Genomic DNA, 27,062 nt, shown 5'->3' with positions numbered 1-27,062 from the left:
AATCGACTTACATCATTTATCAAACCATCATCACCTAACAGTATCACATTTGAAAAGGTTAAACAGAACACTGACACATGGATGTACAACAATATGATCTCTGTGTCCCCTTGGTGGTGGAGTGGCTTAGGCCATGGACCTGCATATGGTAAACCGGGTCCCGGCAGAAGACTAAATTACACAGTAAAACATCTTAAAGTCCATAGCCTTCGCCTTCCACCACCCCTAAGTTATTTGAAAACACCAAAACCCAACAAGAAGTTTTTAAGGGAGACCTATTTATTAATTTTTTTATATTTTATCTTTTATTTTTATGGGTTCTCGTGTGCCCGTGCCCCTCATAGCACTCTTAAGAGTGCTGCGTTTTTCACCTAACCTAACCCTAATTTTAGAAAAAAGTCAACTTACGCACGCTCCTTCAGGTTCTAGAATCATGTCAATACCAAAATGACACCCAACATAATGATTTCATGTAATGATCAAATGATTTTCACTTTCACTGATTCTTGCTCAAGCATATGTTTCAGCAGCAAAGTGGAGCTATGGGACGCTTCGATAAAGCCAATCACAGCGGCTCCTCTCATCAAGAACAGAAAGTTTAACGAGCCAACACTTCAGCAGGAAACCTCCCTCCACAGACAAAAGTATACGTTTAAGTATAAGTTGAGCTCCTGAGGTCCTGGCCGTATTATTGACTTGTTAGTGTTTTTCCCCTGTGTTTTTTGTGTAAGACTGTATGCTCTGTTTTTGTGAGGAGCTTTGCATTCAGAGGACCCGCAGGCTGTCGTGAGTTGGGTGGGACACCAACAGGGAGCAGGCCCGTGTTGCGGCGCAGGCCAAAGCAACACTGAGGCAACTGGGAAGTGTCCCGGTGCTCCTCAAGGGCTGCCCACCACAAGCTCCCACAGAGGACTCATCAACGCTCTTGTGTTGGTTGAAGTTTTAGAGTAAACGTGAACTTTTTGTGTTACTCTCTGTTTTCCCCTAGACATTTCTTTAAAGGGCCATAACAGGGGGATCGGTATGGAGTCAGTGGTAAAGTGAACCATTGTACCATAATATTGTGGTGAAGAGAGATCTGAGCCTGGATATCTCCCGGTCAAGGTTTTCCAGGCTTGTCCAGCTGGTAGGAGGTTCTGGTGTAGACCCAGAACACACTGATGAAGTAACACCTGAGTGAACTCTCAACACAGATCAGAGGAGCAGTATCTTAGTAAATGTTCCTGTTTATACTTGAGGCTGCAGTTAGTGCTGCAGCTTTAAATCAACCTGTAAAGAATAACACACACACACACACACAATACACACACACACACACACACACACACACAATACACACACACACAATACACACACACACACACAATACACACACACACACACACAATACACACACAGTAGTGACTGAGGGCTTTTCATGCTGGCTTACTAATAAAACAAACTGAGTTGCCATGATTACAGAGGGGGTAGAGAAAAGTGTGGCCTTGTCTGATGAAGTGAGCCTGTGGAGTTTCAGCTCGTTCCCCCAGAGATGAGGGTTGAAGAAGATGAAGTTTTCACGATCAATTCTGCAGAGCAAGAGTTTTTAAAAAGGAGGGTGAGGATAGACCAGAGGATGGTCCCATGGTGATCAGATTTAATGTTGACCTCGCATGTCATGTGTGGTCATGTTCTCCTAACTTTTCAATGCCACCAGTTTGTCCAGTATTTAATCAAATACCACTGAACATTACACAAAGTCTCCTCAGGGTGGAGCTCATTGCTTCACTGCTGTGTGTGTGTGTGTGTGTGTGTGTGTGTGTGTGTGTGTGTGTGGTTTCCTGTCTTGCCAATTCTGAGAATTAGAGGGACTACAATATGAATTCTGCCATTTCCAAGAAATAAGCCTGTGTGCTGAAACTTGTGTGGGTGAGTGTGTGAGTATCGTTCAGAGTCAGTGTCAGTGAAATTGTGTAACACCAGGTGAGAATTCATATTGGACTGAATCAGTGCCATTTTTAGATCCAGCATCCTGTTCTAATAGTACATCCATGGCATCAACCTCCCACTGAAATATGAAGCATCAACAGTGAAGAGCTAGAAACTGCAGTTCCTCTAATGACCACTAGAGTCTGGCTCCAACAGTGAGTCAGTCCCTATAGACTCCCATGTTAAAATGTTTAACTATAAAGCAGAAATAAACATGTTTACAGCCTGTTACAAAAACAGTTTTAGTCTCTAGAGCTAATTTCCTCCTTCATGACAACTGTACAGGCTGAATTTTGTATAACTCACCTACTTGCATTTTATTAAAGACTAAAGGTATGGAGGATTGAGGGCATGGCCTCTTTGAGTGACAGGTGGGTAAGCATATGTACCCAGCTCCAACCCACCTCTTTGACCATGTTTGGATTAGCCAGGAGATAGGGGCGGAATCAGGCACTGCCATGATGGTGACGGTGGAGCAGCTCACTCTGAGCTTAGAAATCTGTGGCTGATGTCACAGAGGCTCCGCCCATCTTTATTTATATTGCATATATCACATACATCAGTATCACAGGGAACATATGGACTCACATAAATCACGATTTCACCCAAATATGTTTTTTTTAATTGAATTAACACATGAAGAGGGAAAGGTTTATGCACCTAAAACCAAAAACAGGTTTATCCAATATTTATTAACAAAAAGCAGTTAAAAAAATGTAACTCTATTATTCAATTGTATTTTCCATCCATCCATCAATCCATTTTCTTCCATTTATCTGGCACAGTGGCGGCAGGCTAAGCAGGGAATTCCAGACATCTCTCTCCCCAGCAATGGTTTCCAACTACTCCTGGGGGATCCCAAGGCATTCCCAGGCCAGATGGGATATATATAATCCCTCCAGTGAGTTCTGGGTATGCCCCAGGGCCTCCTCCTAGTTGGACATGCCCAGAAAACCTCCAAAGGAAGGCGCCCAGGAGGCATCATTACCAGATGCCCTAACCACCTCAGCTGGCTCCTTTTGATGTGAAAGAGCAGCAACTCTGAGCTCCCTCTGGATGTGTGAGCTCTTCACCTTATCTCTAAGGCTGAGCCAAGCCACTCTTCAGAGGAAATCCATTTCAGTCGCTCGTATCCGCAATCACGTGGGCACAAGAGGACCTGGTATATTAAAAAAAATGCTAAAATAAGTCCTTGGTAAAAATATTCTTGGTGTTGGTACTTCATTAAGTAAATCATTCCCGGGTGGTGAGGAGCTGGACTGTGGAGATATCTTTTCTGTTTGACTTTTGTTGGGGACCTGGAGTCAAACCCCAGTCTCCCGTATGAATGTCATTAGCCTTATCCACCTCACCACAAGGGAGATACAGTGAACCTGGTAAGTATTCACAGCACTTCACTTTTTCCACATTTTGTTATGTTAGCCTTATTGCAAAATGGATTAAATTCATTTTTTACCTCAAAATTCTACACACAATACCATAATTACAAAGTGTAAAAAGTTTGCTTGAAATTGTTGCAAATATATTAAAAATAAAAACAAACAAAAAAAATCACATGCACATAAGTATTCACAGCCTTTGCCATGACACTCAAAATTGTGCTCAGGTGCATCCTGTTTCCACTAATCATCCTTCAGATGTTTCTACAACTGGATTGGAGTCCACCTGTGGTAAATTCAGTTGATTGGACATGATTTGGAAAGGCACACACCTGTCTATATAAGGTCCCATAGTTGACAGTGCATGTCAAAGCACAAACCAAGCCATGAAGTCCAAGAAATTGTCTGTAGACCTCTGAGACAGTATTGTATTGAGGCACAGATCTGGGGAAGGGTACAGAAAATTTTCTGCAGCATTGAAGGTCCCAATGAGCACAGTGGCCTCCATCATCCATAAATAGAAGACGTTTGGAACCACCAGGACTCTTCCTAGAGCTGGCCACCAGGCCAATCTGAGCGATTGGGGCAGTAGGGCCTTAGTCAGGGAGGTGACCAAGAACCCTATGGTCACTCTGACAGTGCTCCAGCATTGCTTTGTGGAGAAAGAACCTTCCAGAAGGACAACCATTTCTGAAACACTCCACCAATCAGCCCTGTATGGTAGAGTGGCCAGACGGAAGCCACGCCTCAGTAAAGGGCACATGACAGCCCGCCTGGAGTTTGCCAAAAGGCACCTGAAGGACTCTAAGACCATGAGAAACAAAATTCTCTGGTCTGATGAAACAAAGATTGAACTCTTTGACCTGAATGCCAAGCGTCATGCCTGGCCAATACCATCCCTATAGTGAGGCATGGTGGTGACAGCATCATGCTGTGGGGACTTTTTTGGCAGCAGGAACTGGGGGACTAGTCAGGGTTGAGGGAAAGATGAATGCAGAGATGTACAGAGACATCCTTGATGATAACCTGCTCCAGAGCCCTCTGGACCTCGGACTGGGGCGAAGGTTCATCTTCCAACAGGACAACGACACTAAGCACACAGCCTAGATAACAAAGGAGTGGCTTCGGGACAACTCTGTGAATGTCCTTGAGCAGCTCAGCCAGAGCCCAGACTTGAACCCGCTCCCCATCCAACCTGATGGAGCTTGAGAGGTTCTGCAAAGAAGAATGGGAGAAACTGCTCAAAAATAGGTGTGCCAAGCTTGTAGCATCATACTCAAAAAGACTTGAGGCTGTAATTGCTGCCAAAGGTGCTTCAACAAAGTATTGAGCAAAAGCTGTGAATACTTATGTATATGTTATATTTTAGTTTTTTATTTTTAATAAATTTGCAAAAGTTTCAAGCAAACCTCTTTCACTTTGTCATGATGGGGTATTGTGTGCAGAATATTGAGGTAAAAAAATTAATTTAATCCATTTTGGAATAAGACTGTAACATAACAAAAAGTGGAAAAAGTGAAGCACTGTGAATACTTTCCGGATGCACTGTATGTACAATGTACTTGACGTACAAGGTCCACAAAACTGCTGAAGCTACACTGATCCACCTGTCGATCTGCTGCTTTATCCTTCCCTCACTCATGAACAAGACCCTAAGATACTTGAACTCCTTCACTTGGGACAGTGTCTCCCCCAACCTAGAGGGAGCAGTCCACCATTTACCAGCTGAGAACCATGGCCTCAGACTTGGAGGTGCTGATTTTCATGCAAACCGTCCCAGTGAGCATTGGAGGTCATATTATGAAGAAGCCAACAGAACCACATCATCTACAAGAGTTTGCAAAATTGAAAAGATGCAATTCTGAGGTTCCCAAAGCAGACACACTCCTTGGCTTGGCTGTCCCTTGAGATCCTGTTCATGAATATCACAAACAGGATCAAAGACAAGGGTCAGCCTTGGCAAGTTGAGGACTTCACGGACAGGGGCCTTCACGCTCCTATTTCACCCTCACTACACATTTTGATTTACCAGGCCTGTCCAGCAGCCTTCCCTGCTATGTGATCCAACTCACCACCAGGTGGTGATCACTTGACAGCTCTGCCCCTCTCTTTGCCTAAGTGTCCAAAACATACAGCCACAGACCTGATGACACGACCACAAAGTCGATCACTGATCTTGCCCTAAGGTACTCTGGTACCAAGTACAATTATGAGCTACCTTATTTTCAAACATGGTGTTTGTTATGGCCAAACTATGACTAGTACAGAAGTCCAATAACAAAACACCACTTGGGTTCAGATCAGGGAGGCCACGCCCCTCCAGGTTTCTCTATCGCTGGCCACAATGGTTTTTAAGACCCCCAACAGAACTATAGAGTCCCAGGCGGAACCCCTTCCAGGACAGCTCCCAGAGATTGAACTGCTGTTTGGTGCACAGGCACACACAACAGTCAGGGCCATCCTCTCACCAACTCTCAGTTACAGAGAGGCAACCTTCTCATTTGCCAAGGAAAACTCCAACACCATGGTGCTCCACTGGGGGCTTGTGAGTATCTCCACACCCACCCGGCGTCTATCACCGTGGGTAATTCTAGAAAAGGGGAGAGTCCAGCCCCTCTCCAGGATTTTGGTTCTAGAGCTCCTGCTGTGTCTAGAGGTGAGCCCAACTATATCTAGTTGGTACTGCTCTACCTTCTGCACCAGCTCAGGCTCCTTCCCCACCAGGGAGGTGACATTCTATGTCCGGTAGTCGAGTGCTTAGGGTGCGTGCCATCTGAGCGCAAGACACTCTTAGCAGGCAGTTACCAGTTCGACTCCTGACTGGTCGGACTCTTTCCTGCATGTCATTCCCCTCTCTCTACCCCCTTTCCTGTCAATCTCCACTAATCTATAATAAAGGCATAAAAGGCCCAAAAAAATAAATAAAAGAAAAAAAGGTTGGAGACCCAAATTTCATGGAATGAGCCTTTTTACACAATGTGGTTCTTTCTGTTTTTACAGCTGCTGTCTGATAAATATTGTTGTCATGGTGATTTTATAGCAACTATCTTTAAACCCTGTCGTCAGGTTCTGGTTTCAGGGGACAGGCAAGTTATTGAATTCTTACAAACTGCTGACCACTCACTGCTAGCAGCCAGTTAGCTTAGCTTTGAATGGACTGGAAACAAGGTGAAGTAGCTAGCCTAACTAGCTAAAGCTAACCCACCATGCCCTCTGAAGCTCACTTAACACCACATTATCCTCCTCTATTTAATCCATGCACAGTCACAGGTGTAATGATTTTATGTGAGGTTTGTTTCAGATGTTAGCGTCATGCTACACCACTCTCCCTACCAGATTTACCATTTTACTCATGTGTTGTTAGCATGATGCTGAATGCTGATTAGCATCCAATAAAAAGACTGTGTGGTAGTGTAATAGCAGTTTACTTGTTAAAGCTCATCTGTGTAAAGACACTGTCACTGACACACTTAAACTCTGTGATCGTTCTTTTTATTGTGTGACGTACTGTGAATTGCCTGTGTGTGTACTGAATAAATAAATTAACCCTATCTCAGAAAGTAATGCACCAGCTGTACTCTATGCCTCCACCCAGCTTCATGGTTCTGAGAATACTGGGCGTTCTGGTGCAGCAGCTCCAGCCCTGGCTGCCATCTTGTCTGTCCTCGCCAACATGGGAACCCAACAAGAAGTGATCTCACTCCCTCAGAGTAACAAGAGCCAGAATTTCCATCTGCCCTGCTTCTCGTCTGTGTTTCTACCAACAGCAGCTGTTGCTGTGCAGATATGAATGAGTCCATCAGCTCACAGTCTCATCATCAGCAGAGACCTTTTTGTCAGGACTCAGTTCTACATCTGTTTCGTCAGTGAAGGAGATCAGGTAAAGAAATGAACTGAAAGTCAGAGTCAGAGCTAGACATGTTAGGGTGTTAAAGGTGTTAGCAGAGGAGGTTCTCTCTGAAGATGAGTCTTCAACAGGGTCTTGAAGATAGAGAGGGATGCCCCTGTTCTGATAAACTTCAGGAGCTGGTTCCACCATCAGGGAACCACAGACCAGAACAGTCTGGACTGAGACTGTCTGTGTGCAGGGATGATGATGACAGACCACATTCATTAGAGGAACACAGTGGAGGAGAAGGAGCATCGGGCTGAATGGCTGAGCTCAGACCCAGAAGTCTCTCTGAAGGCAGCATCAGACACTGGATCTGGTTTAGGGTTAGGGGGAGTTAGTGGAGGTCCAGACCAGGCTGTTGCATTCTGGACCATCTGTAAGGGTTTCACTGTGAGTGAAGGGAAGCCCTGTCAGAAAAGGTGAGACAGTACCAGGATCTAGGTGCAGGACTGAGTCAGGTCAGACCTGATATTAATGATGTTGTACAGAAGAGTCAGGACCAGGAGACACAGACAACCTGGTAAGAGAGGGAGAACTGGTCCTTAAACATGACACCAGATTTCTCATGACCTTGGTGGGGGTCAGTGATGACGAGGAGATTTTGATATTGATATCACGATGAACTGACTGAAGGTGACTGTTCTGCCCCAAGCTTGTGAGTTTATTCAGTGGTGTTTTAGCACCTTCTAGTGGTGGTTTTGTTTTAACAGGAAGTACTTCTCATGTGATCTGAAAGCAGACATTTTCTCCCCAGTCCAAGGGGCAGACATGTATCTCATCTACTGCCATCCTGTGGTTTGAGCCTGTGACAGCATCATCTGTGTCTGTGTCCTGTAACTTCATGTTCAGATCGTATTTGGTGATATTTGTGAGGAGGATGCTTTTGTGAACTTTGTAAGACATATGTTGTAATTGCTGAGATGTAATGTGTGCTCGCCTGATTTGAAACTGATATTGGCTCAAAGAGAATACAGGCTATTGTAATAACTATGTTGTATGTTAAGTTCATTATCATAATTTCATGTACACTTGTAAAAATTGAGACATTTTGGTTTATTCAAAGCTCATATGGTATTTAGAAGTAAATAATAGCTCCAGCGCTAACACTGTTTACTTGTTTGTGTATCTGGTTTTCACTCTTGATTCATAATTCCATTCCAGGTATATCTGGGTGTCAGGTATAGTTGGGTGTCAGGTACACCACTGGTATCCAGGGCAGTGAGAGGAGAATGTTTTTCTCCTCTGTGGAACCTCACTGTGTTGGAGGTTACAGTCACAGTAATCCAGATGGCTGCTGAAGCATGAATGAGTGCATGGGTGTCACTAATGTATGTAATTCAAAGCTCCCCACAGGCATACAGACCTGCTCCAGCCTTACTTAGTGGTGTAGTAATACTTTGAGCCACAAGATGGAGGTATAATCTAATATCTGTTGGTGGGGGGGGGGGGGGTCCCTGCCTCTAAAATGAGAGGCGGGTCCCAAAGTGGGAGGAGAGTGTGTCTGAGGAGAGAGGGAATGGGAGGAAAGATGAGGGGAAAGTCAAGGGAGCGTCTGACTGCCATGCTGTCACTCCTGAGGAGAAGGGTCTGTCCAGTGTCCAGGAAGTAAGAGCTCTGTGTTTCTCTCCCTCCCCCTCTGTCCCTCCCTCTCGCTCTATCCAGACGTCACTGTGCTTCCAGACTCACAGAGGTTTTCCAGTCGACCTGCAGACAGATGTGGAAGCTGCTGCTGCTCTCACCACATGAGGAGCCTGGACTGACCTGCCTAGAGCCAGACGACAGCAGCATGCCACCATAAGCAGCACTGAGCCGTCCTCGTAAGTATGCTACATGTGCTGTCCTGTAGAGGACATGTTTCTCTGCTACATAGAGGGGACATGCTGCTGGTTTCTCTCTCTTCATGTAAATGAGGATTTTCATGCTATGGTGTTCTTCAGCAGCAGACATAGATCTGCTGTGGTAAATGATTCAGTTTATAATTCTGTACTGAGAAACTTGTGGCAGCTGAAATCACAGAAAAGCCTGCAGACGGCTGAGATGTGATGTCATCTGAAAACCTCATTCTGCTCCCACTGCCTGATGGGAAAATGAACTGTTAGTCCATTGCCTGGAACATCGCCACCCACTCTATTTTACTGCTTTTATTTTTAATTCACCCAAATCACGTACATGAGCTCTGTTGGTTTAACAGTGTGTCCAGTCCTCTGGTTCTTTCACAGGACAGACAGGTTCTTTTTATCCAGGTCCTGGATAAAAAGAACCTGTCTGTGGCTCAGTAAAGAAATTCTCTACCACGATCAGAAAAATATTAATGTCTCAGAATGTTTAAAGACATAAAATGAAGAATATAACTGACCTGAGTGAAGCTGATACAGAGGAAGGCAGTTTATTTCTCATGTCTGACCAGCAGGTGGTTATTACTGTAACCATGACGATGAAGCTCCTCTAACATAATAGGTGGTTATTGCTGTAACCATGAGGATAAAGTTCCCCTAACCTTACAGGTGGTTATTACTGTAACCATGGCGATTTCATTCTAGAGGAAAAATAAACAAATAATCTAGTCCAGTCTGATCTAGTCTAATCTAACCTGATTCAATTCAATTCAGTTCAATTCAGTTTTATTTGTATAGCACCAAATCATGATATACATTATCTCAAGGCACTTTACAGGGTAAGGTCAAGACCTTACTTTGTTACAGAGAAAAACCCAACAGTTCCCACAAAGAGCAAGCGCTTGGCGACAGGGGGGAGGAAAAACTCCCTTTAACAGGAAGAAACCTCCAACAGAACCGGGCTCAGGGGATGTGGCTGCCTGCCTCGACCAGTTGGGTTTAGGAGGAGATAAAAAAGGGTGAGTGGGGGGAGGAGAGAGGAGAAAAGAGAGAGAGAGAGACCAGGAACAGCTGTGTAGGTGATGGTGTTATCAATAATAATGACAGATAACAGTGGTTAATAGTAATGATGAGTAGTGGTGGATCTGGATCCTGCTGCTCCAGAGGCAGAGAGACCTGCAGAATGAGGACAGAGAGAGGGAGAGAGAGGAGAAGCACAAACTATGGGAGAGAAAAAGAATACAAAGTTAATGGCATGTAAATGGTGAATCATGGGAATCCCCCAGCAGTCTAGCTCTATAGCAGCATAGGGATGGTTCAGGACATACCCGAGCCAGCCCTAACTATAAGCTTTATCAAAGAGGACAGTTTTAAGCCTTGTAGAACCCGATAATGTAATAAATCCCCGATAATGTAATGACCCCAATAATGTAATAAAAAATTTCACTTGAGTGGATTGAAAATGTAATAAAACCTGATAATGTAATAATTTCTCAATAATGTAATAAAGTGCATTTCCCAATAATGTAATACACTCTTAACCAATAATGTAATAAAGTATTACATTAACGGGAGGTTATTACATTATCAGGTTAGCCTTCATTTCAAGGGACCTGATAATGTAATAATACTCCAATAATGTAATAATTTAACAGGAGATCACCCATTACTTGGTTTCAAGTGGTGTGTTCAAGGTTATATTTCAGTGTAAGCGACACAAGCTCCAGAGCACCACCAACAGGTCAAAGTTGGACATGCATGAATGGTTAACTTTGACCCGTTCATCCGTTTTCACAAACGATGTATCACTGGAGCATCCTTAATGTCTTTTTCCGCCATATTGGATTTCCACCATCTTTGATTTGATCAAAAACCTTTAAAAGGCCTCTCTTGTCACAAATTTTGTCTGATCTTCTTGAAACGTCGCCCAGGTGATATTCAGACCATGACACGCGAATGCATTCAGCATCTTCTTCAAATTCAAAGGCGCTTAGCCGTGACAGCCAATTAAAATTTGTTTTATATTCTATATTTGCTTCAATTAGTCTATCTTCTAAAACATGGAGGGCAAATGAAGCTTTGGTTAGTGAAGTTATTTCATATAATAATAATTATCAGTATTCAATAATGATAATACATTGTCTATTTGCTATTGGATTATGGATTATACACCAGTTCAGTATATCACCACTAGATGGAGCTCTATTCTACCTCAAAGCTACTTCTACATACAGTTTTTCTGGCTTGGATCATGATCATTTCAAATGGTATTGTGTTACATCATCTCAAATTTTAAACTCAACAATTATGGACATTAATAGGTTATAAAGTTGTGAAGTTGTAAAGAACATAATATCAAGGATTTGAAAATAACATAATATCAAACCAACATACTTTTAGGATTTACATTAGGCTAATGCTAATAACAGGACAGAAGTAATCATGCTAGCCATGCTTGTCTTTCCTTCATTTTTACTATAATAATCCAGCATATAGTGAAATCACACAACCCTAAGCAAATGAGGAGATATTGGCATTCTAATTTAATTAATTTAAATACATTTAAATACATTTTATTTTAATTAACAAATACAAAATTGTTGCATTCGGAGTCCACTGCCAACCTATGTTCTAAGTAAAAAGTAAAGTGTTACTGCACTGTTTGAGCAGTACTATGTAGCGTAATATTGCTGTTGATTATGTGAAAATGTTCTGAAAGCCACGAAGCACAAGTATATAGTTACATATACTGTAGTTTGAAATACAAAATAATCCGTTCAAAAAACATATAACAGCTGCAAGCAATGATGAAGGGGCAGTGGATGGCAGCAAGGCTGGTTGAGACCAGGTTTTTGTCAAAGCAGGTTTAATGAGAATGTGTATGAATGTGTATGAATGAATAAATGAATGAATGTTTTTGTTTTTTTGTTTTATGATTTTTTTTTACATTGTCCATTGTTAGCACTTTGAGATCATTTATTTGATGAAAAGTGCTTTACAAATCTAATAAATGTATTATTATTATTATTATTAATGTCAGTAAGAGTTTAAGTTTAACACCAGGATACTCAAAGATCAGACATGAATCTTAGTGCAAAGAATAATCATACTTTCATCAGGTAAATGTGTCTACTTTCTTACCCTTTTACAATTTGGATCTAAAAGCTGCCATAGACAATATAGCTATATTACTATTGTTAAAGACAATAATAGTAATATAGCTGCAAGCAGCAATGAAGGGGTCAAGCAACAATAGGCCAGAGTAACCATGGCAACAAGATAGAACTACGTCAGCACTTTAAACAAGTTTCACGTGTGAAAATGGATAATGTTATTTTAACAACTTTCAAAATGGCAGCAAAATTCTGTTTTCGTTTAGAAACTGTATGTGGAAGTCTGACAGTATAAGCAGACATTTAAAGTATAATAAGTATAAAAAGTAAATATGTTTAAAATCCACATATGTGAAGAGAAAGCAGTTTAAACACAGTGCCCCCCGAGGTCAAAGGTCACACTTTTTTGTGGTATCCCCAGGATGATGTCATGAATCTATGGACCATGTTTTGCAGCCATGCTGTCGTATTTGGTTGGCCGTCACAGCCAAGCTGTTTTTAAATTTGAGAAGAATCTGTTTGACACATTTGTTCAGCTTGGTCTGAAGATCATACGATAAGTTTCATTAAGATTGGACAGAATATGTGTCCCCCTAGAGGTCAAAGGTCACCAGATGTTTTGGGTGTCCCCAGGATGATGTCATGAGTCTATATACCAAGTTTGGTTGAGATATGTTAAAGGGTTGCTGAGAAATGGGCTTACTTCATGTTTGGCGACCTCAATGTCAAGTTTGATTGGCTGTCACGGCTAAGCGCCTTTGAATTTGAAGAAGATGCTGAATGCATTTGTGTGTCATGGTCTGAATATCACCTGGGCGACGTTTCAAGAAGATTAGACAAAATTTGTGACAAGAGAGGCCTTCTAAAGGTTTTTGATCAAATCAAAGATGGTGGAAATCCAATATGGCGGAAAAAGACATTAAGGATGCGTTTACCTCGGCTTGGCACAAGGGCTCCAGTGATACATCGTTTGTGAAAACGGATGAACGGGTCAAAGTTAACCATTCATGCATGTCCAACTTTGACCTGTTGGTGGCGCTCTGGAGCTTGTGTCACTTACACAGAAATATAACCTTGAACACACCACTTGAAACCAAGTAATGGGTGATCTCCTGTTAAATTATTACATTATTGGAGTATTATTACATTATCAGGTCCCTTGAAATGAAGGCTAACCTGATAATGTAATAACCTCCCGTTAATGTAATACTTTATTACATTATTGGTTAAGAGTGTATTACATTATTGGGAAATGCACTTTATTACATTATTGAGAAGTTATTACATTATCAGGGATTTATTACATTATCGGGTTCTACAAGCCTGATCTTAAAGGTAGAGAGGGTGTCTGCCTCCCGAACCCACACTGGGAGCTGGTTCCACAGGAGAGGAGCCTGATAGCTGCAGGCTCTGCCCCCCATTCTGCTCTTACAAACTCTGGGAACCACAAGTAGACCTGCATTTAGAGAGCAAAGTGTCCTATTGGGAAAACAGGGAACTATAAGCTCTTCAAGGTACGATGGTAACTGACCATTAATGGCTTTGTAGGTGAGGAGGAGGATTTTAAATTCTATCCTGGATTTTACAGGGAGCCAATGCAGAGAAGCTAACACAGGAGAGATGTGATCTCGTTTCCTCGTTCCTGTCAGTACTCGTGCTGCCACGTTTTGGATCAATTGGAGGCTTTTTACTGCATTTTTGGGACATCCTGACAATAAAGAATTACAGTAGTCCAGTCTTGAGGTAACAAATGCATGAACTAGCTTTTCAGCATCCTTTAGACACAGAATGGGTCTGATTTTTGCAATATTGCGCTGGTGGAAGAAGGCTTTCCTAGAGACTTGCTTTATATGTGAAGTAAAGGACAAGTCCTGGTCAAAAGTGACACCAAGGTTTCTGACTGTAGCACTGGAGGCCAAGGTGATGTCATCCAGAGTCAGTATATTATCACATAGTGTATCTCTGAGGTGTTTTGGGCCAATTACAATAACTTCAGTTTGTCTGAATTTAAGAGTAAGAAATTACTGGTCATCCAGGTTTTTATGTCCTTAAGACACACCTGAAGCTTGGCTACCTGGTTAACCTCATCTGGCTTCATGCATAAGTACAGCTGGGTGTCACTGGGTTACAATAACTTCAGTTTGTCTGAATTTAAGAGTAAGAAATTACTGGTCATCCAGGTTTTTATGTCCTTAAGACACACCTGAAGCTTGGCTACCTGGTTAACCTCATCTGGCTTCATGCATAAGTACAGCTGGGTGTCATCTGCGTAACAATGGAAATTTATCTAGTGCCTCCTAATAATGTTTCCTAGAGGAAGCATATATAGAATGAAAAGTATTGGTCCTAGCACAGAACCTTGTGGAACTCCATGACTGACTGTAGTGTTGATAGAAGAGTCATTATTAACATGAACAAACTGGAGTCTGTCTGACAGATATGACTTACACCAGTTTAGTGCGGTTCCTTTAATGCCAACCATATGTTCTAGTCTCTGTAATAGAATCTTATGATCCATGGTGTCAAATGCAGCACTAAGATCTAGCAGGACAAGTATAGAGACAAGTCCATTGTCTGAGGCTATGAAGAGATCATTGGTAACCTTAACCAGAGCTGTTTCTGTGCTGTGATGGACTCTAAAACCTGACTGAAAATCTTCAAACCAACCATTCCTGTGCAAATAATCACATAACTGGTTTGCAACGACCTTCTCAAGGTAGAGGTTTAATTACTGCAATTTTAAAAGCCTGCGGTACATAAGCAGTTGATAAAGATAAGTTAATCAGACTTGATATAGAGGTGTTGATTAAAGGAAAAACCTCTTTGAACAGCCTTGTTGGAACGGGGTCTAGAAGACAAGTCGATGATTTAGATGAAGGAACTGTTGAAGCGAGCTCAGAGAGATCTACAGGAGAGAAACAGTCAAAATGTAAATCAGTTACAGTGGAGGCTGTTGAGCTGGACAGTACATCTGAGCCAGCTGTGGGGAGGAGATGGTGAATTCTTTCTCTAACAGAGACAATTTTATTTGTAAAGAAGCTTATAAAGTCATTACAACTGAGGGGGAGATGATCTCATCTGATCTGATCTAGTCTAATCTAAAATAATCTGATCTGTTTTGATCTGATCTGATCTAGTCTGATCTGATCTGATCTGATTTAATCTGATCTAATCTAATTTGATCTCATCTGATCTCATCTGATCTAGTCTGATCTAATCTAGTCTTATTTTATCTCGTCTCATCTCTAGTTTAGAGTCATCTACTTAAATCTCACCTGTTTTACCTGTTTTGTAAATCTAATCCAAAATAAATAAATATAATCAAACATTACCTGATCATTCTGGAGCTTTTTGTGTGACAGAAAAAAATATCTTGTTGTAACAAGAACATTATGAATCATCATTTTTATATTTACCAAATTAGGGTGTTTTTCTTATTACAGCAACACACCAGCTCATCCTGATATAACAGAGACATTGTCCTTTATCTGTAAAAACAAGAACATATCTCATAATGACATCAACAACACCAGACAGTATATATGTACATTATAAAATATTCAAAGATTTATAATTATTTGTTTATTCATATTCACATAATGTAACATATCATAATGTAACATAATGTAATGTATCGTAACGAAACGTAATGTATTGTGACGTTTTGTAACATAATGTAATGTAACATAACTCTTTCAGTCTTGTGTCCAGTGAAAGCTGCTGCTCTCTCTGATCACCAGGACACAGTTGTTCTCTGTCTTGTCTGACCAAACTAACAGCAGCGGTCTGGACATCAGCCAGTTTTATTTTACAGCCTGCTAACTGGGACTAGAACTAAAATTCTAACGGCTGTAGTCCTAATGCAAGAAAAATGTCTGGGGGGGGGGTCTTCAGCAGCTGCTACTGTGTAAAGACAATGCCTGAAAGAGGGTTATACACACGTCTGTAGAGTAAACACTGATTCACTGTCATATAACTGTTAACCTCTTCATTATATGTTATTTACATTGTGTCACTTACACCAATAGACACCTGATGTCAGTGATCACACCCACTGTGTGTCACAGGGCTCACTTTGTTTACTGAACAGATGTTTACATCTGTCCTTCAACAATACGTCTGATGATATTCTGAATTTTTCTTATTGTCAACAAATCACATGAAAAGACCAACAAGTGTTGTGTGTGTATCCATGACCTGTCACTGTCCTGGTGCCACCAAAATTTCACTAGAGGTGTAGAGATGCTAGATATGTATTAATCCGCCACCTAAAATAGTACCAAATGCAGTATTTCCTCCTGTTTGAGTAACATTAGCCAAAAGCTATAGTTCCCTGCTGGAAATGCTTTAAAAGTTAAATCATCCTGGGGTGCCACGGTGGCTCACCAGGATTAGAGCGTACCCTATGGGCTTAGTCCTTGCTGCAGCAGCCCAGGTCCAAGTCTGGCCTATGGCCCTTGGCTGCATGTCATCCCCCGTCTCCCTCCACAAACTTCCCTGTGTCTCTCTCAATATCACTATAACATCCATCCATCATCTATACCGCTTATCCAAACCTTGTCACAGGGGGCTGGAGCCAATCCCAGCTGACACTGGGCGAGGGCAGGGTACACCCTGGACAGGACACCAGTCTATCACAGGGCTGACATATAGAGACAAACAACCAGTCACACCTACAGGCAATTCAGAGTCAACAATTAACCTAATGTGCATGTCTTTGGACTGTGGGAGGAAGTTTGAGTACCCAGAGGGAACGCATGCAGACACGGGGGCTCCACACATAAAGGCCCCGGGGTTCAAACCCCAACCTTCTTGCTGTGAGGCAACAGCGCTAGTCACTACACCACCATGCCACCCTTATCACTATAATGAAGATGAAAAAATAACTTTAAAAAAAGCTCAATCATCCCTGCTGACCCCAGACGTCAGTGTAATGTCAGAAAAACATTGCTAACAATGCTTACGATGCTAATTGGACAAATGTTGAATTTGTTGGCTAATTGATCTTTAGCAGACGTTGGGTTTTACTTGCCAAGATGACGTCAACATGAGGCCTTTGTGAGTTACTAAACAACACAAAACCAACAAAACACTGTCAGCTGTCGTCAACATTGGCATCAGACATTGTAATTGATGATGTCACAGCCTGCATTCTGCCACACAGCTGTGGCCTGTGAGAGGGTGTAAACCCTCTGTCCTCCACCTGCTCATCCGACAGCAGACAGACGCAGTCAGAGCAGTTGGTGGAGGACTGAGGTTCCTCAGGTGACACAGACACATGATAATATCCTGCAGATGTGTTTAAACATGTCTGTTTGTCCATTAGAAGAGTTTTATCACAGGTTTAAGAAGCTAACCTGCGGCAAATTCAGTGTCTCTGAACACTGCACAGGTATAAAGAAGTTTGTGGAGAGAAACTGCTTCAGTTCAGTGTGTGCAGCTGAGAGAGAGGGAGGGAGGGACTGTGACTGAGAGAGGTGGAGGGAGGAAGTTTAGGGTGGGTGTCTGCGTTACAGCATGATGTCAGAGGAATGTGTTGAGCCTCTCCTTTAACAACCTCACAGTCTGTCTCACAAACAAACACTGAACTCTGTCTGTCTCCCTCTTCTGTCATTGCTCAGACAACATCTCTGCTCTGTGGACAATCATACAATTAGAATAACTAGACACAGAATCAATGATATCAACCCCACACTGTCATCTGAGTATCAGGGAATGTGTTTTCATCTTGGTTCAGCATCCGGTCCTGCAGCTGGAGCGCAGTGCAGGGATTACAGAGATGGAGGGAAGAAGAGGAGAGGCAGTGAAAGGGAGTGGTGGAGAGAGAGGAACAGACAGATGGAGAGAGAGAGAGAGAGAGAGAGTGACTAATGTGTGTGAGAGCCAGACGCTGGAACAGCTGGACGGACAGTGACTAACATTAGCAGTGAGGTAAGACAGCGGAGGATGGAGAGACAGGCTGTGTACGGAGGGCAGCTGCTACTGTGAACAACCACAGTGAAGTCACATGTATTTATAGCAGCATGATCCCAGAGCAGAGGCGTTAATGCCAAGTCACAGTTTAACCCCTGAGCAACCATTATCAGAGGAAAGAGCTTTATGCAGATAAAGTTAAAACCAGCAGGACCCAAAGATTGTGTGACAAGACAAAACACAACACTGCACATGCACAGAGGAGACATGACGTCACGGACAGGTGACCAAATCAAGCACATTATTAAAAAAGATCCATGTTCCAGCTTTAAGAGGACTGTCAATGGGCTGCTGACTCAGACCTTACAGTCATCCATGGTGTGAGTGACTGAGTACATTTTACAAAAGGCCACTTTAATGACAGTGAACACTCATTAATACGATCAATGCAGATCAGAGGTTATTACAGGTCAGGCAGAAATCAGCTGATCAAACCATACATCACCTGCTTGTGTGTGTGTGTGTGTGTGTGTGTGTGTGTGTGTGTGTGTGTGTGTGTGTGTGTGTGTGTGTGTGTGTGTGTGTGTGCATGCGGTGACAGAGTCTCTGACCGTTCACCTCTTGTGAATGTTATCACCTCACTTCCTGCCTGTTCCCATGGTAACTTCACCTGTCCTGTGTTCACAGTCTGCTCGCTCCACCTGGTGAAGATGTAGTCTGTTTGATCTCATGGAGATGTCTCCAAACACAGCCTCCTCCGCCTTGTTGCTACGCTCTGTGTGGTTGCTGTTCCTCCTGACCCCCATCACCCAGACGACAGACGCCCCCACACCTGATACGTCTCTGCTGGTCAATACCACTCTGTTGTTCGACAGCGGTGGCCCAGGCCACGACCTGCGGAACTGCAGCTGCTCCACGCCTGTGCAGGACTGTGATGAGGCTCTGGCCAACTCTCTGTGCAGGTGCCACAGCGTCCTGCGCTCAGCGCTGCCACTCGCTGGGCTCAGGGATCCCGGACAGCTGACCGTCTGGGTGAAGGAGCTTTGGGTCTTGGAGGAGCTGCTGAACAGGAGCATGGTGGGTCATTTGCAGTTGTCTTTCTGTGGAGTGAAACCAATGCACAGTCAGTACCTGGCTCTGCTCGGTCTGCGGACCCTCAGGATCCACAGTGAGGCGCCAGAGGCTCCTTATCGCACCCAGGAAATCACACTGCTCCCTGCAGTGGAGCTGGAGGCCCTGACCTTTGACCTCTCCACCTCCTTCCACTTGACCATCCTGGATGTGGCTGTGCTCAATGGACTCTCTGCCCTGAAGGCATACAGTGTTGTGGGACCACCTGCTCCCATCCTCTCCCAGCACTTCCCCCTCCTGGCCACTCCCCTCGCTCTGCCACCCTCTGCTCCTGGTGACCCCGTGGACCCTGGGGGGCCTCTGCAGAAACTGCTCATCACATTTGTCTACTAAGGTCTCACTGGGAGCAGAGGGGTCTGGTACACAGGGACCAGACTCAGCACAGCTCGACACTTTTACTCGCCAGTCTATGTGGATACATCAGTTTGTATGAGAGCTGCTTTTTCTTCAAGAGACTTGGCTTCATTTCTGTTCTCAGATCTCTGCAGTCCTGACCCTCACCAACACTAGACCAGGTCCTGCTCAGACCAGCTGCGGCCTCATGTCTCATGTGACACAGAAAGCTACAGTGACTGATCCTTGCTCTTGTGCTAATTTTTTGTTCTGGTGCTTCCACTCCACCAGCACACATTGTGTTTATGTGCATTAATATTATTTCGTAACCTTAATGTCTACATACAGCACAGTTTTTATAGATTCATACACAGTCTGACTCCCTCGACACAGCAACTCACTTTAATAAGACTCCTCTATAGGAAGTAAGAGGTTAACTTTACAGCCCACATATTTAATGAGTTGTAGTGAGATGTCTCAGACACAGACCCTCAGTAGTCAAAGTCTGGATTCATCCCCATGTGGTGTCTGAGATTGTGGTGCGACCTGGGATTTTAATTCTGTTGTTATTCTGAAACCAGCCGATAGACTGAGAACAGGCTGCACATCCTGTCTCCTGTGGTGAGGGTTCAGCAGCAGAACATAGACCTGATCTCTGGAGAACCTAAAACACTGTCCTATTCTGTCCACAGGGTTAGCTTAGCTCTGTTAGCTCAGCTTAGCTCTGTTAGTTCAGTTTAGCTCTGTTAGCTAATCTTAGCTCTGTCATCTTCATCTAACCCTAAGACTAACCCTAACTCTGTTAGCTAATCTTAGCTCTGTTAGCTCAGCTAAGCTCCATTAGCTCAATTTAGCTCTGTTAGCACAGCAGACTGATGTAACAGGGCGTTTCAAATAAAAAGTGACCAGATCAAAGGTTTTGATTATACAGCTCCAGCCCAGTGTTTAAATATAAGAGGACATGTTAACATGGTTCAGTCAGACTGATGTCATCATAACACTGCTGTCGGTGCACACACCAGGTAGATGGTTACTATGGTTAGATCACTGTGTGTCCACATCTGGCCTGAAATTGTTTCCTGTCTGAATCATCTGGTTGTTGTATGAACAGTGAAAATCACACAGCTGCTCCCACAGAGGTATGACATTCATCATGATCATCATCATCATCAGGTGTCATCAGATTCATCCAATCAGAACATCAGAAGCAGCTCAGTGAGGAGGCTGAGGACCAGACTTGACAGATCTATGTTATATATGGTCTAAGCTGCAGTGACACTAGAATCCAGTCCCCATCTTAACACCAGGACAAGTTTTTCTAGCTCAGAGGGGACCACCAGAGGGGACCACCAGCTCAAAGGGGACCACCAGCAGCACCCCTTTTCATTTCTGGGTTCCTAGAACATGAATCAAGAGCCTTCAAGGACTCAGCACTCAGTCCAGACCTTTCACCTTGTTCCTATGAGCTCCCCCTTCATACATTGTATCAGTGGCTTCCAGTATAGTCTGGGACAGAGGCTCTGCTGCTTTGTTGAGGATATTTAATAAAGTGTAGTAAAAGCACAAGGATAGACAGGCAGAGGACAGTCTTCCTGTAGACGGGGACTGTGAGATGATGAGGAGGCACAGTGGGCTCCCTGTTATGAAGCTGCGTTTTTCCAGCTGCTTTTATTGACTGCAGATGGCCTAATAAAACAAGTTGTTTTGAAACAGGTTAAGATGGCCGCCCAGTGAACAGAGTCCCAGGGTCCAGATCCAACAAGCCTCAGTGTGTTTGGATCAAAACAACAAGTCTGATTATCTGGAGCTGAGCAGTGTTTAACCAGCCTCAGGCCAAGTTGGCAGCGGGGGGGGGGGGGGGTGAGAGGGAGAGGAGAGAGGGGGAGAGGATAGAGAGAGAGGGAGGAGAGAGAGGAGAGAGGGAGACAGAGTGAGAGGGAGGAGAGGGGGAGAGAGGGAGATGAGCGAGCTGATATTTAACAGACAGGTCCAGGAGCAGGAGGAGGAGGAGGAGGAGCTCAGCTGCTCAGTCAGTAAGACTCTGTCACTATGACTCAGTGTGAGACTTTGTTCATGTGAGAAGTAACATCCATGTTAGGGTTAGGGTTACCCTAACCAGACTCTGGATTGTTAGCTTCAGTGGCTTCTGTCAGTGGGTTCTCTTTGTGGTTTCTTTCTGTGGGTTCTGTCAGTGGGTTCTCTCAGTGGGGGAACTCTGTGAGTTCCCAGCATTCAGCACAGGGGCACACCGGGACGTCTGGGACCTCCTCTCACCCACTGACTCCCACCTTCAGTCACTGCTTCCTGGTCTACAGGGTGAGACCCCCTCCACCAGCCTGTTTTGGTGATTCACATCAGAGCCGTAGATGGTGAGGGTGACAATGACATCACTAGGTGTCTGACATCACTCTCTTTTTCTGTGTCCATCTCTCTGATCTCCATCATGTTCTTTCAACAGTCTCATTATTCAGATGTTGTGTGTAACCCACAGGTGTGTGCCTTCAGGCGCGTGTGCCTTTAGGTGTGTGTCTTCAGGTGTGTTTAGACAGAGCTTGTGTTTGATTTGTATATACTTTGGATCTTATTTGTTTGTGATGATCAGGACTGGATTGTTTCTGTCTCTCTGTGTCTCAATAAAAAGATCTAACTGGTGGTTTGTGTTTAAATATGATGCTCTACACTTCTACATGAGGAGATATCTGGGGAGCCTCTCCAGGTCAGAGTCTGTTGTTACTGGATCTCTCTGACTGGTCCACAAAAGCTGGGTCCAGGTCTCTCCTGTAGAAAAGGTCCTGTGGCTCTGAGGATCTTTGGAACAATCCACATTCAGCAGGGAAACCACCTGGTCTCTGCATTTACACAGAATTTGTAGTTGAGTCTGTTTTCCACTCACCTCAGCAGCTGCTCTGAGTTTAATGACTACAGCATTTCCTGCTCAGCAGCTCGTCTCCGTCAGTAAAGGTTCAGTGTTTCCCTCCTAGCTGCAGTGGAGTCAAAGAATTAAGTAGAAAATAAAAAGCAAATACTCTTGAAGTACTTCAGTTACTGTGTATGAGTTACCTGATGAGAGCAGCTGTCACTGAGGATGATGTCACGTTTCATCTGTGAACTTCTATCCACAGCCACTTTAATACTGGACCAAGTGTCTGTAACAAAGTAAGGTCTTGACCTTACCCTGTAAAGTGCCTTGAGATAATGTATATTATGATTTGGCGCTATACAAATAAAATTGAAAATTGAAATTGAAATTGAAACCCACTGGTTTGTGAAGCCTTTGGTTTGTAATTTGTCTGTCGCCATCTTGGTTTTTTGAAACCAGAAAGAATCCTATTTGGAGGAGAAGGCGGAGCTGAGAAGGAGTGAGGGGTGGATCTGACCTGCTCTGCACTCTATCCTGATCGTCAGGTACAATCTGTCAATCACACAGTATCCCTGTCCTAATGCATCCCCTGCTTTATGGTCTATTTTCCTCTAAATGGACCATAAATTAAAGAATGAACATCATTTTGTGTTGAAGAAGACTTGAAACTACAGACTTAGACCATAAACTCATTAGGAAAACATTTACTGAGGTAATAAATCAAGTGAGAAGTACAGACATTTTCGCATAGACTTCAATACAATCAGACTTCTTTTTACAACCAGTGGAGTCATTAGACAGATGCAGCTTTAAAGCTCTTCAGCATTGGCTACACTTTTCATACCGAGGTTTATAGGCAGTCTGTGAGCTAAACATGATGTGTGAATCAAAAACCCACTCTGTGAGTTGGTACACTGTGGTCTACCTGCAGATCCAGCTGTGAGGCTGTGAGGAGACACAGACTGACCCCCACCACACGACCACCTGTTGGACTTGATGCCACTTAAACAACAGTAAAGGGACCAGCAGCTCAGCCTGGACACATGGTGACAAGGTCAGGTATCAGCCACACTCACCGGTGGATACCGCTGATAAAACCCATCAGTGTGTGAGGAGAAGTCAGTGATGAGACATGTTCAGATCTGTGGTTCATGGTGTTTTCTGATATGTTTTTGATTGTAAAACAACTGTGAACTGATTCAGTAAAACTGACTGAGCCACAGTTTAGTAGATTCCTCATAGAGACCACAGGGACCTGTATCTGTGTCTGTCTCAGCAGACTTGGCCCTGGACCTGATTTCTCAGCAGCACTGAGTCTTACGTAATGTCCCTGCAGGACAGCTGTCTGCAGACTGCCCCCCAGTGGCCTGTCTGCCACTGTGCAGTCAGAGCAGTCAGTGACATCACTCACAGGAAGTGAACGGTGTAGACAGAGTGACACTGTGTTGAAGCCGGTGAGACATAAGTCCACTTCGTCTAAATGATCTGTTCAAGTCTCACATCCTACATTTACTCAGCACTAAAGTATAATTGTCAAACATTATACTATTATTATTATATCATATGATCAGAGTATTATTACTGATGCATTAAGCTAACAGCACTGTGACGCTAAAGCTGGAGCAGGTAGAGCTCTGGTTAACTATTTAATGTACTGTTGGATATTTTTAATGTGAGCATCATATTTAAAGTTGAACAGGTTCTGCAGTAAAAGTACAAGAAGAAGAAACTGAATTCATAAACCATATAATTCAAATTAAATCAACAATTTAGAACCTGTAACTGTGTCATTTATTGTTCGTCATTAAACACTTTGTTAATACAGTGACCAACCTGGGAAGTTTAGAGCCATCTCCCACAGCAAAGTGTAAACGGGCTGAAAATGCATCCCTTTTACACTTTTACACTTTTACACTTTTACACAGGAATGATCAATCCACAAGTGAAAAGTCCAGAATAAAACCACTGGATGCACTAATAGTGTGTGGATATGCCTCAAAGCAATTTGAATATCAAAATACGTATTCATCATAAAACTAGAGGATTTAAATAGAAAGTTGTCTTTGGCAGAATTCACACACTCACTTTTTAAAAGAGAGTTTCTTTCACTGTAAGGTAGTTTATGATGGCATGTTGAACACTTCAGGATATCACATGAAATATAACACTCTGTTATTGTTGGTCATCATTATGGGCAAACTCAATGTAGAGAGCAGTGCTGCAGTACCAGTGCTGTCAGTGTGAACACGACACATGTAAGCGTGTGTGTACCCATCACACACAGGTGGAGGTAGGAGGTGTGGAGTTTGTTTAACAACAATCAATCACCAACTGAACTGCCCTGTTAAAGGAAGATCACCAACACTGTTTATGCAGCTAGCTATTAGGCTAAATACAAGGAAATGAAGCAGTAAATTCATGATGACTTTCTTTAGTGCCATAATTAATTAATCTTAGACAATTTGGAATGAATGTGTTGACAGCACAGTGGTGGACTGACTGAGCTCTTGTAAAATAACATATAAATATATCTGCAATTCAACACTGACATTTTCTGTGGCTAACAGTTTCCAAAGTGATATTGATATTCCATCTGTAACATTAACTAACCTCATAGATTGTGTCTGAAGTGTTAGAGCAACATGCTGATGCTGTTTCTAGTATTTGTGTTACTTATTATCAGACTGTAATAACTTCTAATAACTTTTCTGGATCTTATGTTCCATCTTACACTCAGGAACAAGACCCGGAGATACTTGAGCTCCTTCACTTGAGGCAGAAACTCCATCCCAACTGACAGGGAGCAGTCCACCATTTTCCAACTGAGAACCATGGTCTCAGACTTGAAGGCACTGACTCTCATCCCAGCCACTTCCCATTTAGCCGCAAACTGTCCCAGTGAGCACTGGAGGTCACGTTCTGTTGAAGCCAACAGAACCACATCATCTGCAAAAAGCAAAGACATAAATCTGAGGTTCCCAAACCAGACACATTCCTCTCATCGGCTGCACCTTGACATCCTGTCAACCCTGGGACAACCCTGGCAGGGACCAATACTCAGCTCTCACTTTGGTTATGCAGGGACCAAATGGGTTGTAACAGTGGTCCCGGTACCCCATTCTCCTGTATCATGGGTTAACCCTAACCCTGACCCCAGGAATGGACTGGTAATCTGGCAGACCGGGCACTTTCCCGCTGGGCCAACGTGCTTTTTTGGCCGATACATCCTGTTTTATTTGCCTGCCATAAAACTCGTAGATCGGCGGCCCACTAGGCTCAGACGGGCCCAATCACATATTCAAACACCTTCCCCCTTAGTCTCTGTTCCAGTGTTATGTATTCATCAAAGAAAGTCAGCACAGGTCCATGAAACAAGTAAATCAGCTGTTGATTGGTTCTTTTTTTGAGTATTGACACTGGGCCAGCCCAGTCACATCTTTGAACACCTTCCCCTTTGGGCTCTGTAACTGCATGCGGGCACGGCCAGGCCGCTGGCATCCAACTGAAAGGTGCACTGATGCCACCTACCGTACTGGAGTGTGAAACAGTAGATTAGCAGGGGGTAAAAAACAGGTGATGACTGCATGGTGTGTGGTCGGCCGGCGGCCGTCCTGAAGTACCGGCTGTTCTGTGATTCTCCAGATCACACAGATGGCCAGTCCGCCCCTGGGCGGTGCGTGTGATTGTATGTGCTCGGCCGGTCTGGACCAAAATGCCACGGCCAATTTTTGGTCCCAGGCTGGCCCTGCCTAACCCTTACAGAGCCCCCCCCTGGGGGCACGGTCATAAGCCTAGTCCACAAGACACATATAGACTGCCTGGTCAAACTTCTATGACCCCCCTCAGTACTCATGCAAGGGTAAAGGCCTGGTCCACTGTTCTACAGCCAGGACAGAATCCACATTGGTCCTCCTGGATCTGAGGTACGACAGTCGGTCAGAACCTCCTTTCCAGCACCCTGGAGTAGACTTTCCTGAGGAGACTGAACAATGATAACCTGATAATTGGACCACACCCTTTAAAAATGGAACCACCACCCTGGTCTGTCACTCCACAGGTACTGTCCCCAGTGCCCATGCGACAATGACAACATATCAGCCATGACAGCCCAACAACGTCCCAACAGTGTCTCAGGGTGAATTTCATCCACACCTGGCACCTTGCCACTTGTTGAATACCTGAGTGACCTCTGCAGGGATATGAGTGAGTCTTCCTCTGAAATCTGCCTCCTCCAGGGAGGAGGTCAACAAATCATATCCGGTCTACAAATTATATTCTCCAGGAATAAAAAAAACATGTTCGTTTGGTACAAGACCCAACAAAAATATTTTTTCAAGTGAAGATGAAATGTAAAAATTATCATTCCATATCGCAATATCTACCAATATAATCACGGTATGATTCTTTTTTTTAATGCAAATCGTTCAGTCCTAGTCTCAGGTCTCCTCTTGTCCACACAAACATGAACGGGAACTAATTACAGAAAAGAACAATCACTAAAACTGGTCCATCAGAAAAGCTATTGAATCACAGAGACTGTATGTGATGAGTGTACTCGTATCTGAGATAACTACGCATAACTACGCATGTCCTGTAATTTTACTCCTTATTAAAATTTCTTCGACAGCAGGAATTTTA

At 43.5% G+C, this 27,062-nt stretch overlaps 1 protein-coding gene across 1 annotated transcript; it reads left to right on the top strand.

Moving 5' to 3' along the window:
• Window positions 1–1,424: 1,424 nt before the first annotated feature.
• On the top strand, window positions 1,425–20,619 carry LOC139625520 (exosomal polycystin-1-interacting protein-like). The gene is made up of 3 exons (XM_071485568.1): window positions 1,425–7,227; window positions 8,902–9,056; window positions 18,788–20,619. Exon 3 carries the CDS (start codon window positions 18,830–18,832, stop codon window positions 19,562–19,564), a length of 735 nt encoding a protein of 244 aa, XP_071341669.1. The 5' UTR covers window positions 1,425–7,227; window positions 8,902–9,056; window positions 18,788–18,829; the 3' UTR covers window positions 19,565–20,619.
• The last annotated feature ends 6,443 nt before the right edge of the window (window positions 20,620–27,062 follow it).

The sequence above is a fragment of the Trachinotus anak genome, unplaced genomic scaffold, assembly GCF_046630095.1.
Source record: "Trachinotus anak isolate AG129_WGS33_773 ecotype Australia unplaced genomic scaffold, CSIRO_AGI_Tana_v1 ptg000001l, whole genome shotgun sequence".
In the NCBI taxonomy this organism is placed as follows: Eukaryota; Metazoa; Chordata; class Actinopteri; order Carangiformes; family Carangidae; genus Trachinotus; species Trachinotus anak.
The sequence above is the reverse complement of the archived record's forward strand: the minus strand, read 5'-3'. Positions and strand labels throughout refer to the sequence as shown.

Coding starts and splice junctions, on each gene's coding strand:
- LOC139625520 (XM_071485568.1), top strand. CDS start 18,830: ATGGAGATGTCTCCAAACACAGCCTCCTCCGCCTTGTTGCTACGCTCT.